This window comes from Alligator mississippiensis, chromosome 2, assembly GCF_030867095.1.
Source record: "Alligator mississippiensis isolate rAllMis1 chromosome 2, rAllMis1, whole genome shotgun sequence".
In the NCBI taxonomy this organism is placed as follows: domain Eukaryota; kingdom Metazoa; phylum Chordata; order Crocodylia; family Alligatoridae; genus Alligator; species Alligator mississippiensis.
Genome location: NC_081825.1, coordinates 52,619,816 through 52,638,012, shown reverse-complemented (window position 1 = coordinate 52,638,012; position 18,197 = coordinate 52,619,816). Strand labels below are relative to the sequence as shown.

The window sequence follows — 18,197 nt, the reverse complement described above, 5'->3', positions numbered from 1 at the left end:
ATAGTTATTAAGTAAGCTTTCAGGTTCAAAAACCCTTCGTCAGGCTAAGGAAGCTTCAGCAGTTGGTGTGTGCTCTTCCTGGATGGAAGAAAAAGTAAAGAAACCAGAGGCTGGGCTGGGGAGTCTTCACTTTTTCTTCCATCCAGGAAGAGCACACACCAACTGCTGAAGCTTCCTTAGCCTGACGAAGGGTTTTTGAACCCGAAAGCTTGCTTAATAACTATTCTCCAACCATTTGGGTTGGTCTAATAAAAGATATCAAATTCACTAAATGAATTACACATATACCAACATAACACACACAAGATAATGCTTATTCACTTGGTTGTGTGTATTTTCCCTAAAAATGGAACAGAGAAATGGGAGAAAGAAAAGCCTTCAAGTTAACTAAGCAACCTAACAGCCACAGCAAGGGCCAAAAGTTTCTCTTTTCAGACCATAACATTAAGCAAGCTCCAGAGTTTTGGGGCTTTTTTTTTTTAGTATAGATTCTAAATAGATTGGAAAAAGAAAGTCTATAAAGTTGCAGTCGTATCTCCCAATGGCATCATAAAATATAAATTTTACACTTACTCTACATAAAATTTCAGCTTGAAGACTTCAATACTATCCAGAGGATTCTGATAACATCCTAAACCAGGAGTGTGGAGTTTGTATGGCCTGTGTCATCACCAAAGGGCATAAGGTAGAATTATCTTAACTGTATAATTCTAAGGGAAGAGCTAAATTACTCCTCCTCCTCCTCCCTTTTCTTTCTTGTTTTTTTTCACCCTAACTTGTCTCTTTATCCTTCTCAGCCATCTCCCTGCAAACTCCCAAAGTACACTGATGACAGTTGCTCCAATGAAGGTGAAGTCAATGGCACTATGCCCATTTTACACCAGCCCGAGGTTTATTCTCATCTGCGATTTTACTTAATTTTTCTGTGGAGAAGTCTTTATGATCTGCCAGTGTGACAACTTAGTGCAACACTCCACATGAAGTCATATAGCAAAGTTATAATATGCTAGAATTCACCAGAAGGAACATAAGATTTTTGTGTGGCTAGGACTAGTGAACTCCAGTTTATTACTTTGGGGGGGGGAGTGTTCATTAAGCAAAAAACATTGACTAGGACCCAAACCAAATCCTGTAAAGATTAATATGGTAACTATACATAAGTGATGTTGTTCAGAATAGTAAGTCAGTTATGTTTGAGTTGTTTATCCATTTTGTTATCCCTTTCCCAAATCCTCAAAATTGTACTGCATACATCAACGTGATCAGTAGTTAGTTACTAGAGAAAGTAATACATTTGATTGGAGCAGGGGTTGAGCAGCAGTCATTTATGAAACCACCATAATTTTGCTACTGCTAGCCCTAGTTCAAACACAGGGATACAGCCTAACAGGTAAAATATTCAGGGCCACAATCACATTATTTAATACTACTTTTTGATTTTGATGACAAATTTGTTATGGGCTAGATTTTAATCCATTACAAAGGTGTAAATTCAAAGCCATCAGTATATACCTCAGATGCATATCAGTATCTGCCTTTACTACACTATTGTGAAATAAGCACAAAAAAAGCAGCAACATGTTTAAGACTTTCAGAACCAGATACCCTTGCTGTAAATTCCAAAGGTATGTGTTTATGCCATTACCTGCTCCACTAAAAGTTAACTAGGCTACACAGTAATGAAGCTGAGCATGTACATAAGGATTTCCAGGATTGGGACCCAAATCCTCTAGTGAGGTAAAGCAGCAAAGCTTCCATCACTTCAAGCTGATGATCTGTTCTTACACCTTTCCCATCATTTACAATTTTAAGTCGAACTCTCCTTTTCCACCAAACAAAACAAGTATCTTGCACTGTTTTTAAGCAAGAAGGCCTTTTATACGTAAAGTTTCCGATCAGTAACTCAATTAAACTCACAAGAAATCTGAATTCTAACAGCAAGCATTTCTTCGCAACAGAACATTGGTAAGACTGCTTTAAATCCAGGGAAAAAAATTGCAATTTGATTTCAACAATATCAATAAAACCATAGATGTGACAATATGGAAGGAGAGAGCAATTTAGTGTTGAAATAAATATCAGACACACAAAGCACACACAGTAAAAAAGGGTCACAATAAATTACAAGTGGAGATATTTTGCTCATTCATTGAAGAAAGCCCCTGATATTTCCAATTTCATACCATCAAATTTATCATTCTTGCTGATTTAAGCAGAACACAAAACAAATATGGATCCCAGTGCTTACTTTCACAGGTACTGGCATGGATAATTTACTGCAGTGATCTAATTTGGAAATCAGTAGGGACCAGTAACTTGCTGCATAAAAGAAAGAGCGAATGAGGTCCTTTTTCCTTAGTGTCAGCAGGCTGTGATTATTATGTTTATTAGATTTTCTTGAAAGGGCTTCACATTTTCTCAAATATGCAGGAGAACTATATTTCCCCTTTGAGCCCTACATTAGCATTTGTGTGCCTCAGATCTTGAATACAGAAATGTGATGAATTTTTCAATTTATTTTAGAAGTTTATGCAGTCTAGATGGTATAGAGCTGAGCAATGAAACTCCCTTACCTGTACAATATTTGCTATTAAAAATGGAATGGCTTTTGCAGAAAAGTTATTAAGGAATGCTGACATACTCTATAAAAAGAAGCTTCTGAATCTATATTTTACTACACTGACAATGGATTTGCAGAACAGATTGTTTAGAAGTTCTGTTCCTAAAAAGGTGACTCTCTCAATTTTAAGTCCTTTGGAGCAGGGCCTGGTTTCTCCCCATATTTCTGGAGAGCATCTAAACACACAGGGCATGACTGCAATCATCTTTTTTCCAAAACAGTTAAGTGCAACTGTAATTTTCTTCTTTTTATTTTACACCACAGTACCAAAAAAAAAAAAATTCCAGATCAGCACAGCCAACTGACACCTGACAAACCAGAGTAGAGTGTGGAAAAACTCTAAAATGGCAGTTAAAACTCCCATATGTTTCTAGTAAGATCTTTGCAAACAAGACCAGCAAAATCTAGATGATGCTTAAATTCACCAGCTTGAAGGTGTCCAAAAAAGCTAGACAATCTCCCCACCTTCCCTCCCTTTTGCATCAGTACTTCAGCCTAAAGAACAGCTACAGGGACTGACTTTACCAGCTCAGTACCTACTGTGGAACCACAGTTAGTCTTTTTCCTTTGTTCTTCCTGAGCAAAACAGGCCAGAGTTGAAGTCTTGGATTTCTTTCAGAGCACCTTGTTATCAGATTAGGTTACAGTCACACACTGGTAATAACACGCAGCATCTGCCTAAGAAAGAGAGACTTTTTGGCAATATGCTATCAAAACATAATTACTGTCAAAACTGTCTACACCAGCCTTAATGTGACTGCCATAGTGTACAATCTCTTTGGAGACAGCATAAACATTTACGCCTTAAAAGAATCAAAGTTGTAATGTATGCTATAATAAAAGATGGTCTTATGATTAGACCCCCAACCCTCAGATTCTGATGATCTGGTCCCTGCTCTCCCACAGACTTCCTGTATTACCTTAGACTAATTCTCAGTTCTTTAATTTTAAAAGAGTTAATAGTATTTCTTACCTAAGAGCAGTATTCTATAATAAAAACCACAAGTAAAAAATGCCATATAAATGACTAAGAGACGTTTACTTACATACATGTATTATGATCAAATATCTTTAGCAGTTCCGAAATTGTTTCAGGAAAAATATTAAACAAACAAAAACAAAAAACGAAAAAGAAAAAAAAAAAGAAAAGAAAAACAACCATCAAGCAACCCAAAAAACCCTAACAGAAACTGAAATTAGGAGATTCAATTTAATTAAAACTAAAATTTAGTGTTCCAAATCATGCCCAGCATGAAATATTTTACTTCTAAGCATAAAAGGACAATATGCACAAAGCTGAGAGCAAAGACAGATGGATGGACATAGTTAAAAAAAAGACACTTACAGATGTTCTCTAACTCATTCCACATATGGTTTTGGCCAGATGTTCTCACAAGCACTTGACACAGACTGTGAGAACAAAAAGGTCTCACCATAGTGCTTACTACAGTTAAGTGACTTTAATTGCAAAAGCCAAAACCACATAAAACATAATTGCTTTAGTTTTGCCAAGGGAGATGAAGCAGTATATTGATGGACTCGGAAGCTTCTATTCAGAAATATGTGAAATTTCTACTACGAACAATGAGCATCACTTCCAAATCAAGTAAAGTGGTTCTTCTGCTGGATTCAGCACTGGTAAGGCTAAGCAGATTAGACCAACACTTGTTTAGGACAGTTTACATAGGGATGTCTTCAGTAACTATTAGAAAGCCTCCTAAAATCCCCTTCTGCCTTACTTTATGATTCTAAACCAAAGACTGATCTTCATGGACAAGTTGCAGAACTCTATTATAGAGGTCAAAGAAGTTTGTGGTTTTGGGTTGTTGGTTTTTTAGTTTTTACATTTTAGTTGATTAGAACCTACCAATCCTGATAAGAACAACCAGGATCTTTGTCAGTCAATCTCAAAGTGCTAAAAGGAAGCAAGTCTCATGCCACAACTGGCACCTACATTATTATATTTTATTACAATTCAAAAGCATTCAAAGAACACAATGATGGGAAACCAGCAGATAGCAAAGGGATAGCTCTGATGAGTTTTGATATTTTCCCCACATTGTCTGCAGAACACTTGTGTGAAAAAATGAATCACACTGAAGAGAGATCTAACTGGCTACTAGATGTTAGCCTATTGTTTCAAGTAAATGAAGTCAAGTTGTTGCCACCACCTCATTGTTCTGCATGTTTGATGGAACATGCACTACTCAAGTATTCCAGTGAAGAGTAAAACAAGGCCTACAGTTTTTGTTCATGCACATCTTAGCAAATACAGGATTCTTCTATGCTGGATAGACACAGCAATCCCTACCTGAAGGGATGAACGGATACAGCATTCACATCAACTCCAGACACAAAAGCCTACAGCAGAAACTTTAACATCTCTGGATGTTGTATTAATTACTTGAGAAAATCCGTTCTCAAAACTTTTTAACAACTTGAACATGAAATTGCAGAAGCAATCACCTGTAGACTGGGTTGTGTTAAGTATGGTCTCTCAACAGAGATTATGGATTCTTACCCCATAACCAGGGCCAGTTTTTATAGCGCCCCCCCCCCCAAACACACACACTCTCTCTCTCTCTCTCTCTCCCTCTCCCATTTCATTTATCCCCTTGGATGCTTTGAAGTCACCTTTGGCGCTCTCAACAGTGCCTTCCTTTCCTCCCCGCCTTACCTATCCTTTGTAGGTAAAATGGCTTTACTCTTTTCTGTTTAGTACCCTGCTCCCTACTTAAATCAGATGCTATGAATGGACTTGCAGATGACAAATGAAAGCTCATGCCTTTCTGAAGGAGTCTGTCTATAAAAGGTGCTACCCTGCCCTGCCTTCTGCCTACCTTCAGACTAATATGGCTGACATACACCACTTATTGTAAAACCTTCTTAAGTACTTTTCTGTTCTGGTATTGAGGGGTATGTGTGATGTCTCAAGAGCTTAGTTTGTGTTTCATTTGGATTAATTTGCATGTGCCAGTGGGGACAGGAAGAAATATGCATACACAAGACTGCTCTCTCTACTCAGCTTCAGGTCAAGTTATAGAAAATTTCAGTTATTATTAAAGAGACTATGATCTTGAAAGCTACATACAGCATCAGCAAGCTACTTTTTTGACATTTGTTTTATTGCTGTAGGAATTGTAGTTTTTATAAAACCCTCACATTACAAGATATACAGATTGTGAGGTTAATTGCAAGTATCAGCAGCTGTACAATAGTACTGCATGCAGTTACTTTAGCAGTGTGCAAAGTTTCCATAAATAGCCAATTATTTTTAAGAACATTAGAATGAAAATATCCAGTAGAATCACCCTACTAAGCATCTCCTTTGTCAGTACCTAAAGATTGAGCACAAAAAACAAAACAAAAATGTACAGATAAATAGCTTGACAGAGAGGCTAAATGAATCTAACAGTGAAGTCTAAATTACATCCACATCACATGGAAGGAAACTAGATAGTTACAGGGAAGTGTTCTGCCTTAAGAACAACAGGTATTCCAAAAGATTTAAATAGGAGGTCTGAACTGACCATAAAATAGTGGTAAAAGGACAGTAAGGGAGTTTAGATGCCCCAAAAGAGTAGCATCTAACTTCCTTACAACTAAGAGTATGTACTGTGCCCAATTCCCCTTTCAGGAAACAAGCTCAGTTCAGACAGTATTCTTTTTCCACAAGCTACCATTAGATAGCAAAATATGGTAGGTACATGCATAATCCACACCCAATTTTAATATATTTCTCTAGTCACCGAGTGTTCTGCCTCCCAATCAGCAAAGTCATATGGATTTATACTAAGTTTGCTCTACAGCAGTTTATTTCAATAAGTATTTAAACAGGTGCAATGATTTTTGTGAACTCGCCATTTCAACAAAAGTCTCAGGAACTGGAAGAGGAAGAAGAAAAAGTTGTATGTAGTGCTAACTGCAAATTAGTTTTCTTGGTGGGGGGAGGGGGAAAGTAGCTAAAAGTAACTCATCCTACTTTCAGGTTCTTGTGTAAATATACTTGTAGAGGTTCTGGAAAAAAAAAAAGTAGTAAATCAGTGCATGATATTTACTTTAGAGATTGATAGGACTTTAAAAGCACTGCATTTTTATTTTAAAAATAAGCCTGTTGGATTACCAACCTCATTATAGTGGCAAAGCCGTATCTTGTAAAGAGACAGTGCGGACAGAACTTTACGAGCTCTCCCAGCTACAAGCTATGAAAAATATTATATCAGTTAATCACTACCATGTGTTCACTTAAAAAAAAAAAAAAAAAAAAAAAAGAACAGGCTCTTCCCCAAAGACTGCAACATCACAGTTGGATTTTTAAGCCTGCCCTCGCATTCTAAGCCAGCCATGTTTGATTTATACTGAGCAAAGTTAAGGTTTGCTGGGAATGAAAGAATACTGTTCATAGTGTAGTGCACAAGTATATTGTGAATTGCTATTCACTGAAAACTAAGCTATTTTTTGGGTCAACTTACAGTAGCTATGGATCTGACTCAGATACTCAAAAACTATTTCCTTCCAACAGATAAAGTTGAAATAAAACACAACTGTTAGCCATATTTTGAAAGACATTGTGTGATTGGGCTATTTCACCTTAAAAATATTTTAGCCAAGATGCATACATTTTCACCAGTTAGCAATATAGCATAATTTTTAGAAATTTAAGAGTCGCTTGTGAGACAATAAATTGGAGCAGAGGGAAGCTTATGCACATTTTTTTATACAACTTGGAATAGGATCAGTGTAAAACCTGGAATTTATAACCAGCAGAAGTGCCAACTGCTCATAATGTTCACAATACACACACACATTCTTCTGGAATTTAACTATGCAACTGTTGGTGCCAGTCTGCTTATAAAGGCAATGCTGCTGAGACAGAGTCTTCTTATAAAAACAGGGCATGAAGGTTTCATTATTAGATGTTCAACAACGATTCTCAGCTCTGTGAACAGAGTCCTAGAAACAATAAGATTTATTTCAGAATAACTTATTTCACAACTGTATTAAATCAGCAGTAATTAAATCTACAAACAATCTTTCTATTCCGCAGATACACAGAACATATCTATTGTTTGGTTTATATGAAGAGTAAAACAGCCTAGTTTATGGACAAACCATGACATTAAACAGCTAACCAGGGACATGGACTTATAAAACAGATGATGCATGGTAATTGCCTGCCCCCAAAATTCAGTGCTGGTGAGTGTTAAAACAGTGTACCTTTACCACCTGTTAGTTCACTCTATAATTGAAGTGTAGACAAATGATCAGATTTAGAGATGGATTAGACAAAAAGTGGAATTTGTAACCTGAAGTTCTTCAGAGTTTTAAAGTCTCTTTTGTAAGCTACTACACCATCAGTGGATGAGAAGGTAGCCTAAACAGGCACATATTCTACCTTCAGACAAAAAACAGGAACACTGTCCTATAAGACTTTTTTTTTTTTTTTTGGGGGGGGGGGGGGGGGGGGGGGGGAGGGCAGGGCAGAGAAAGGAGGAAAAGAAGCAGGAAGGAGACAATGTGACAGAAGGCTACAGAAGAAGGAGCAAACAGAGGCCACCAAGCTTTGAGAAATAACAAGAAGCCTATGTTCTAGAATCTATCCCCAGAAAAGGAAAATTGTAAGAAGAAAAAAAAAAAAAAAAATGTATCAATGCCTGCACAGCTAAAGGGGCTAACAAACAAAACGTATCATACTGAACAACTAAAGTACTTTTATATGTCAAGGACTGAAATCTTCTCTTAGGTCTTTTTAAATAAGATAATCAACAGTAATAAAGCAACTGATTTCTTACAGATCACTACTCTGGGGATGCGACTCAAATTGGCTTGTAGATGACAGGCAGCCAAACGCATCTGGGTTATCAGCTAAAAACCATTCAGAACCAAGCAGATTGAAAAAGTTGTTTCCTGAAGTTTTTCCTTCATGCAACTGTCTTCAGAATAAATTGGAGCGCCACTGACCTAGAACTTAAATTTTCACAAAGCTACACAGGTTTGTTTTTTTTAAAAGATCAATTTGGTTAAAGCAATGCAAACAGTCTTTCTTAAATTTGATGAATCTTTGCCTATAATCATCTTTGTTTACTTTACCAAGGAGCTGGCTTAGATTTGATGTAAAACCAGGCTTGAATCAAATCAAGAATGACCAGCAGGAATTTGCACCAGCCCTTACTCAATTTAAAAGACAGAGTGGGCAGATTAGGCTGCACAGCAGCCTAGGAATGGCAAGGGTCTAGAATGAGGGAGCAACAGAGGCTTGTTCCACAAGGTACTTGGTGATAGAAATAGAAAAGGAGTAGGATGGAGAGCAAGACACTGGTTCACGTACAAACCGGAAGAGTGAATTAAGATGCAATTTGAACCTAGTTCACGTTAGTGTTAAATCGAGAGAGGGGAGAGAGCAGAGAGAGAGCACTACAGTTAATCTTGGTCTCAGATTAAGAATCAGTTGTGTGTGCATCACTTGTATGCAACAACATAACACAGTAGGAAGTTCCTATGCATTGACCATCTTAAAAAAAAAAAAAAACTAAAAACAAAAAAAACCAACAATGCTTACCGACAATATGGATTTCTACGGGAGGAATAACGCAGCGTAAGAAATCGATAGTAAATGAAGGGCTGAAGCAGGCTTCCCTGGCCACTGTAAGAAGAAAATAAGTGTTCTCAAATTATTGTCAATTTACATTTCCTATTAGAAGAAGCAGAAGTTTCATCTTTTGAAAACATGAGCAGCAAGTGGACACCGATACAGAGAATTCAGGAGGGTGCAGGCCTAGTTTATGGCACACCTGCTAGCTTAGCCCCGGCTGCTTTAAAAGTTAGTAGCTATAGGTCATGTTCCAGCTAGCTTTGGTGCAAGCCTCATTCCATTCATAAACATTCAATTTATGTTGTCCACAACTACAGTGAAAGAGATCCAAATAGTCTCCAGTACCCATAAACCTCACGAGATTACCACCCCTTGCAGAGAAGTTGTATAAGAAAATAAGCGACAAACACAGAACTCCAAGAGATCACACTATGCTTCAGAAAGCCTCAAACAATGCAGGACAGACAGATCTTCATTTATTCAGGCCAGTTTTGTCTCGGGTACGCTAGAGTTCTTATTTGACTTAAAGTTTTTTCAGCCTGCCACACTGATGAATTCTACTTGTTACATGCAATTCTTCAAAGGATCTCTCAAAATGTCCAATATTCCACTCCCCCCCAAAACAGATCTACTCTATGAAAACTCATTCCTGAAAATAGCTGCCTGGTGTAGCCAGAAAGGTGGGGGGAAGAGGAGAACACCACCATCCACAAAAACAAAAAAGTGCCACCTACACAAGAGGGATCGGGTTCCTTTTCTAAAGTTGAAAACAAAGCCAATCAGGTGCTACTATAATGCAAAAAAAAGTAGAGGCCACATTTAGGATAAGGATCCCATTGTGTTAAAACACTACACAATAAAAGATTTGATTTTGCCTGAAAGATGTATGTGGTTAGAAGTCTGTACCTGCATGGATCTCTGCTTACAATCTTAACTTCCAGTTAGGAGCTTCAAGCCTACTTGTTAAGTGGACTTTGTAGTTCACTGAAGGGTCAGGACCTTAGGTCATAACTCTTCAGCAAGTCGCACTTATCTCTGCTAGCATGGTTCCTAGCATAGCAAATTCCCAATACAGAGGTAACTATATCAAGAGAGGCTTTAAGCTTCATTGTGCCAAGTTTATGCTCTTAAGCTTATATTTTACTACTCCTAGGTCACACCACCACTGGACAAACTTCATGGGCCTATTTAACCAATAAAAAGACAAAGGCCAAGTCTGTTTCCCAATACTAATTCTACTGGTAAGATGGCATGAACAATTTGATGTCACAGAACGTACCAAACCAAATCATGGAGGGGGGCAACCACACATGCAGAACACTGAATTTGGTCTCTATAAACAAGCTTAACCCCAGGTCCAGCAACTGGCACCACATAATCCAAGACCCCTGTACCCACACAGAACTCATTGAGGACTGGAGACGAGAAAGAACTTGGAGTGCAGAAGTAAATGTCAGGGACGGGGATGATTACTACAGTCTTACCTGAAAAGCATAAAAACTGTGGCTGGCATCAGGAAAATTTCATTGCAAGCAATGAATTTTAGAATATTCTGCTGATTAGCATTTAGCTTGTCTAAGAGATTTCTCAGAAAGGGGAAGCTATTTGAACCTCTTGCCTTAAAGAAAAGGAAATGTATAGTTAGGAAAAGGTAAAATAAGCTCTGGTTCTTTAACGCTAGTTATATTCCAGTGTTTCTCTCAGCCTGAAGTAATTCAAATGAAGGTAGCTATTTTATTTTAAAAAAGTGACCACACAAATTATTTCTCTATAGAGTATTTCATATACAGGGTCCTCCCACTCTCCTTCCCATCTACAGTGGGTTTTTTTGTTTTTCAAAACCATATACATTTTAATCATTTGTGAAGAAAATAAAATTTTAATATCCTTCAAGATAGGCAAGTAAAATATACTTCTATTGTTATTCTAGATGATAGAGGGGAAGGCATGAGGTTTTGGGGAAGAGATGTTTTCATTTCAGCTCCGGCTGCCTCAAAGAGGAACAAACCACCTTGTTCCATCCATCAAGATGAAAACAAAATAAGCGCATCATCATTAGTGTATGTCCCCATGGAAGACTGAAATGATATTTAAGAAGTGTTTAAGCATCTTCTTTTAATATAGACACAAAAAGCAAGGGGTGTAGGGCTGAAAGGCAGCCACTTCTTAATCTTAAAATGAAGCAGGAAGGTTTAAAAAAAAACAAAAACAAACAAAACAGTTTCTCGCAACGTAAATATCATTTTAAAATATATCTGTTTAACCTCCTCTGATTATATTGTTTAAATGGTTAACCAGTAACACAACAGCTCTGACAGCTGCTGCTGGGAGCCCCTCCTAGGATTGGGGGTGGGGGTTAGATGTTGGCAGGCCAAACGGGAGAACACAGCCTTGGGAGACAGGGAGCACCTGTGAACCAGCAGCTAATTGTTTAATTGATGAGTTCTTAGGCTGCCTGCTGTTTTTCTCTTTACCTCATAGGCTATGGGTACTAGTCCCTCTCTCCCTTTTCCCTCCTGCCTTCCAGTTCTTGCTGGAGCACCCAGTGGCTTCCCTTCCTTGCTAGACTGCATCCCATTCTGCGCTAAACAATAACCACTAAGCCAGCAGTGGTCATCATTTAAGTTGAACAACTGATTGTTTAGCCTTTCACATCCCCATTTCATCTACTGAAACAACAGCAGCCCAAGCGCAGGCGGGAATGGATCCAGATACAGCACACCACATTCCACGGCGCTGCAAAGTTCTCACAGGTATGTCTGCACTGTAGCCAAATATGGAAAACACCTGTTTCCCCAAGAGGAATAGAATAGAGGAATGAAGAGAATGCAGTAGTAAAATATATTAATCCTAAAGCTCTAGCATTGAATCATCACAAAATACCCCTAAGAGACAACACATTGCAAGTAACAGCTGGTCCACAAGCACATCTGTCTGAGGAAAGGTTAGAACATCCACTAGGACTGTAACAGTGGAAACAGTTAAGCTATAATATTTATACCATTAAAGCATTACAGCTAATATTCAAAACGTATTACATGGTGGATGGGGTTCCTTTTCTACGTGAAAAAAATCATGCGGTTTACTGGTACTACTTTTCAAGACTACCCTTCTTTAAAGCAGCCCAGCCCACCTTTCTGTGCCTCCTGTCCCTTTCACCAGCAGTTTATACCACATAAATCAAAGTGCTGGAGCCAAACCCAGCTGAGTAAGCCAGCCTTCTCCCTAGAGGAGGGGGAGGAAGGACATAGGGTGCAATGCAGCAGCTGGCAGCAGGAGCGCTGCTTGCCACCTGCACATGTCTTGCCCTGTAGCAAGCAGAGTGGGTGCTGGCTACTCCATCAGTATGTGTTATTGGTTAAATGGTTAACCGATATAATTAGATTTTAAACAGCTATTTTTTAATGATATTGACATCCCTACCATCCATGTACACCATGCAAAAAAACCCTGCCACCCCTCCAAAAAAATATTAAAATGAGATTTTTCCATAGTACAGCCCTACCCTGCAACAGTCTCCACCTTTTTTCTTTTAAAAATATAAAGCCCAGCCAAAGGGAGGACCCATCAAAACCTTCAACGCAGTCTATACCCCCCACCCCACTCAGACAAGGCTCTCATACCAAATGTATATAGCAGCATATCAAACCATACTTACATCAAGAACTTTCTTTGTATAAGTGGCAGCATGAAGCAAAGAAAACAGCAAAACTGGGAAAATACTCACTGATGTAAGCGATAAGGAAAACTAAAAGCTAAAAAATAATGTTTCAATACACTTAAACTGAATTTCATGTCAACAACAATCATAGCACATTTTCAAAAAATAGGAATCATGAAAGTACAGCAATTCTCTTTACAATAGGGGTGCACTGATAGAGGTTTTTGGGGCGATACAGTTACCCGATTTTAAGGAGGCATATTGGTCGATACCAATCTGATTTCCAATACCAGCCCGGCAGCTTGCAGAGCTGCGTGCAGCTGGTAAGTCTAGTGTGGCAGAAGTAGAGGGAAGGGGCATGTGGGGGAAAGATCAAGGCCCCCCACAGTGAGGGAGCAGTGGGGCTGGGGCAAGCACTGCACAGCTGGGACAGGGTGGGCACAGGATGGAGCTGCAGCTCAGCTGGGGGGGAAAAAAAAGGAGTGGCTCCCACCGCTATGCACTTCTCATCCGGGAGCTGCTGGTCTGGCGGCTCCTGCCACTGCTCTGGGAGGGTGTGCGCCCCTGGATCTGCGTGGGGCAGGGCAGGAAGAGCCCCACACAGCCTCCTGGATGAGCGGCAGGACCCACCAAACCAGTGGCTGCTGGACAAGCAGCGCTCAGTGGCAGGAGCCACCCCCCCCGGATGAGGCACGGCTCCTTCCTGTGCCTGCCCCACCCCAGCTGGGCAACACTTGCCCCAACCCCACTCCTCCCTCACCACGGGGGCCTTGATCTGTCCCCCATGCCCTTTTTCCCCCTGCCCACCCTTTCTACCACACCAGACTTACCAGCTGTATGTAGCTCTCCAAGCTGCCAGGCTGTGCTCCTTACTACCTACATGCTATACTACAGCTGCATGCACACACAGACATTTATCAGCCAAGTCAGCAGCCACATCAGGCCAGTTTCCAATACAATCAATTTTATTTATATCTGTGCCAATCCAGTATACCTGTGCACTTCTACTTTAGTTAGATTTCCTTCATAGTTTTGATGCAACAGCATTACATACTCCATTTCTTTAATCTGCTGGCCACCACTTGTGATCAGCTATAACCCAGATTATTTTTAAAAACACAAAAATAAGAGACAGCACATCATGCCTGGTTGCATTATTAGTGCATGATTTACCAAGCAGAAGAAGATGCCCAAGCCAGGACTGTGCAACTTCTGAGTGACTGGCACCCACAGGCCTCCAGCCACTCATCGCAAGATCCACAAACACCTCTGCATAAGCCACCCCTTCACCTGCTGCTGTATTGTGATGCATTAAAAAACACGCCAAGGGCTTCCAGCCCTCTCACTCTGTACCACATTGGCCCCTGACATGAAATATGCAAGCCCCCCCCCCCCCCCCCAACTGCACCACAGGGGTCCACAGTGCACCATGCCATAAGCACCCCACGCATACCACATGGCCTGCCACACAGACTCCCCACACCACCACAGAGCCCTGCTATGCCACCCAGGTTCCCTGTGCACACAGACACACTGCATGGGGTCCATGAGAGGAAGAGAGTGGTACCCAGGCCAGGAATCACATTTTAAAAACACCTCAGGGGACAGGGGGAGGAAGCTGCATGAAACCCATGAGCCACCGGTTGCATAACCCTACTTTAAGTCATTCACTAATTCTATTCAAACTTTGAAAAGTTGCCTGGTGAAGAGACAGACTCCTAACTCAAGATTGTGAAACATACTCAGCCACCATAACATCATCTCCTGTTTGTAGGCTTCACTCCTAAGAACTCCCACCCTTGATGAAACTAGTGCCTTTTGTTTTATGATTAGGTTTCATGTATTCCTTCTAATAATAGGTGATCTTGTAGATGACACATTCAACTAGGACTCTCATCAGAGATACCTGGAGAGTCCAGTGGAGAGTCAAAGCACCAAGAAACTGAGGCCAAAATCCCTGAAGATATGCAAGTGACTAAACTCCTCTGGCGATTTGTATCTGGGAATTGTAGCCCATTTCTCCTGCCGATTACCCATCTTGCAAATTATAACTTATTTCAACTTCATACAGCACTTGCATAACAGAATTCTCCTTCAAGTTGGGACTTGTGAGTATTGCTGCATAAAGCAGCAGCAGAGCTGAAGGACAGTGCTCATTTGACTATATCGAACCAATAGGACACGTTTAAAACAGGACTGTCCAAACAAAAACAAAATGTGTGATCACCATATATACATGTCCCACTTCAGGTGTGTAGAGTACCTAGTCCAGACTAGTAGCAACTCAAAGCTACAACCATCAGATCTCTGTATAATGCATTACATGATGCAAGTGATGCCACAATACTAAAGTTTTAGCAGGGAAGAAAGCAACCAACAAAGCAAAACCAGATATATACTGACACTGTAGAGGTGGTCCATCCAAATTTTAAAAGGCATCACAGCAGGGAAGTCAGCCATGTTAATCAGAACGTACATGCTAGGGTTAGCAAGTACACTTTGGATTTAAACCAGTTTCTCAAAGTCACAAAAGCAAGAGGTGTATAGCACACTGTGTAATTTAAAGTAACATACAAGACTAATAAGATACAAAAAGGCATTCAGATAAAGGATACTCGTAACAGGGTAAGAATTAACAAAGATGAGAGAATATAATAGGTAGTGGCAGCTGTCTTCTAACAAAGCCTGAGCCAGGAATGCCCTGCTGAGCTGAAAGTGTGGCAACCTCTGGTGTAAGCGAAGAGCACTGGTAAGAGCGTTTGCCAGCAAGGCACGCTGATAAAAACTAGCTGCTTCATGCAACCTGCAAGTTATCAAAGAAGATGTTACCATACACACCAAGCCACTGCCTCCAAGTCTTCTTCCCATGAGAATTGCATCATAATTGCACAATACCCAAATCTATTTCCACCAGCAGCTAGGAGTAATTAACTTTAAAAAATGAAAGTATGTTGGTATTTACATAGCACTGCTGGTGTGCATGAGAGTCAAACCTGCAGCTATGACAGCACAGTGTTTCATAATAATACATGGAACTGCTTAGTAAGCCTTCTTGTTGATTAAATTAGAGTTTATCACTCAGTTATGAATTTTTTTAATCTTGCATTTGTAACATGTTCTAAACAAAAAGAAAATACAAGACCCACTATTTAACCTGCACTCTTTCCTTCCCTTTATTTGTGAAAGTGAACTTTTATGTGAAGTTCAATTGGTTTTGTAACACCCTAGCATAACTAAAAAAAAATATAATACATACCCCAGGAGAGGCAAGACAAATAAAGCTGAACAGTAAACTGTGAACAAACGGGAAATCCACATTGCTGTGTCTAACTTGTTGGTCATAAGAAATTGCTAAATCAAAGATAAAACACACATGTAGTTAGTAACAAAAATATCTGTAACAACAATCCCAAAATATTCCCCACCTTATTTGCAACAAACATACAGTAAGGACCATTGTTTTGTTCTGTGTTTATACAAACTCCTAGCATGATATGTCCTAGTCCTTAGCCGATCCTCAGCACTATGGTATTAGATGTGAAAAATCTCTCTGTCCATCAAAGAATAGTTTAACTAGAACAGAAACCCATATTTAGGAAGCAGTGTGCATCTGGAGGCCCCCTCTGTATATCAGGGCCAAATACGTTGGGATCCCTACATAGGATCATGACAAAATTGTGCCCTTGAAAGGTCGTGTCAAAGGGGCCATCCTGGGTGGCAGGTCATATCAAAAGGGGCTTGCAGGCCACACTTTGGAACCCCCTAGTAACTGTACCAAAAGAGTACTACCTGACTGCATCAAAGGGTTGCAAGCCACATCCACTTTATTTGTCCCCTGCTAGAGAGTCTCTCACTAGATTTTCTTCCCCACCCTGCTCCACAAAGAACACAAGCCAGTCTATGGATGCAAGGATCTGTTTCAGAGGGTTTGACTGTGGGACTGAGGTCTGTTCTTTGCCGATACAGTCCTGCAGTACGTGGCTGGTCTTATAGGCATTAAACTGCCCCTTTCCATTTTAGGAGCCAGTTAGGGTTGATTTAACTTATACCAGCAGCAACAGTCTCCTAGGATCTATTCAAAAGGACAGAACTTAGAGGTCACAGTTTGTGTTTTAGGCACAATCCTTTCCACTCCTTGTGTCACAGGGGCTGTAAACAGGTAACAAATAAAGCCTGTTCCATGCCAGAGGAATGTCTGGGTGACCATGCTGGAAAGGCTCCCAGCCCTTACTATGAAGTTTGCATAAGTATTCCTCTCGGCACAGATTTGTTTTTAAGGACTTAAAAAAAACAAACAAAAAAAAACAATCAAGCCACCAGGACAGAGCTGAAGTGATGAACCATGGGGTAATGACTTAGAAGCCAGGTTACAAGCCTCTTCATGCCACCAGTTTGTTCCTGCGTTTGCCCACCAAAACTGCCAACACAAGATATACCATCGCATTGCATTAATTCAGATTTTAAAGTCCTCCTACAAGGGCACTTCCCAAAACAGTCAGGACTCACTGACCAGCAGGTGCAGACAGGTGGTACGTTTCTAGCAAGAGACATGCTGCTACCGGGGTACAGCAGCAATTCTCAACCAGGGTCTGAGGCAGAGGAGAGGGGGACAGGCTTGGCTGCTCCCCTGCTCACACCGCCCAGATGCGCTGCCGAGCCCGGTTTTGAAGCGAGCACTGCACGTGGGAACGGGCACGTGTGGTGGGTGCCCGGGGGCAGCGGGGCACGCGGCTTCTCTCGCCGGCTCATGACAGCTCCTCGCGCCGGGGCCGGGGCCTGCCCCGCGCCTCAGCAGCGGTGCGAGGTGCTGGGCGGACACCGCCCCGGGCCGAGGCCCCAGGTGGCCCACGGAGGGGAGGGGAGGGGAGACTGCCCCCCCACCCCCGGGGGCGGAGTCCTTACCACGGCTCCGCCGCCGGCACCGCCCTGCACGGGCCCGTTCTGCGCCGCGTCCGCCATGGCCGCGCCGAGCCGGGAGCCTGCGGGAGACACGCGGTCGCGCCCGCAGCGTCAGCGCCTCCCTCGCCGCCAGGGGGCGCTGCCCGCCCCGCCTCGGCCCGGCCTATCTCTTGCTCCGGGCTCGGCGGGGGCCCGTACCAGGCAGGCCGACACCGGCCGGGGACAAGCAGCGGGAGCAGCTGACCGCGCGGCGCCCGGCTCGACCCGGATGCTGTGTGTCACTTCCGACCACGCCCGGGGCACGCTGGGTAGCGAAGGCCGCAGTTCAGCCCAGCCCAGCCCGCCCTTTAACTCGGCACTGCCGCGCCCCGCCCCGCCCCGGCCGGAGGAGGACGAAGTGTCGTCCTGCGGCGGCACGTCACACC

General features: G+C 41.5%; 1 protein-coding gene and 1 long non-coding RNA gene across 3 annotated transcripts; one reads left to right on the top strand and one right to left on the bottom strand.

Moving 5' to 3' along the window:
- The first annotated feature begins 594 nt into the window (after window positions 1-594).
- LOC109281552 (uncharacterized) lies at window positions 595-12,376 on the top strand. Of its 2 annotated transcripts, XR_002088223.2 has the most exons (4): window positions 595-685; window positions 7,668-7,816; window positions 8,415-8,612; window positions 11,740-12,376. It is a non-coding gene; the product is annotated as an uncharacterized LOC109281552 (long non-coding RNA). The 2 variants fall into 2 exon arrangements; XR_002088222.2 differs by lacking the exon at window positions 11,740-12,376 and having other exon boundaries at window positions 8,415-9,269.
- TMEM33 (transmembrane protein 33) lies at window positions 7,317-17,963 on the bottom strand. The gene is made up of 7 exons (XM_006276804.3): window positions 17,776-17,963; window positions 16,130-16,224; window positions 15,489-15,676; window positions 12,871-12,938; window positions 10,697-10,830; window positions 9,180-9,263; window positions 7,317-7,573 (listed from the first exon to the last, which is right to left on the bottom strand). Exons 1-7 carry the CDS (start codon window positions 17,830-17,832, stop codon window positions 7,444-7,446), a joined length of 756 nt encoding a protein of 251 aa, XP_006276866.1. The 5' UTR covers window positions 17,833-17,963; the 3' UTR covers window positions 7,317-7,443.
- Between the last annotated feature and the right edge of the window lie 234 nt (window positions 17,964-18,197).

Excerpts from the sequence above, each read along its gene's own strand:
- TMEM33 (XM_006276804.3), bottom strand. The coding sequence starts at position 17,832 with ATGGCGGACGCGGCGCAGAACGGGCCCGTGCAGGGCGGTGCCGGCGGC. Across the intron at positions 9,264-10,696 it reads ACAGTTTTTATGCTTTTCAG|TGGCCAGGGAAGCCTGCTTC; the intron begins GTAAGACTGTAG and ends TTCTTCTTACAG. Across the intron at positions 7,574-9,179 it reads CGTAGAAATCCATATTGTCG|GACTCTGTTCACAGAGCTGA; the intron begins GTAAGCATTGTT and ends TATTGTTTCTAG.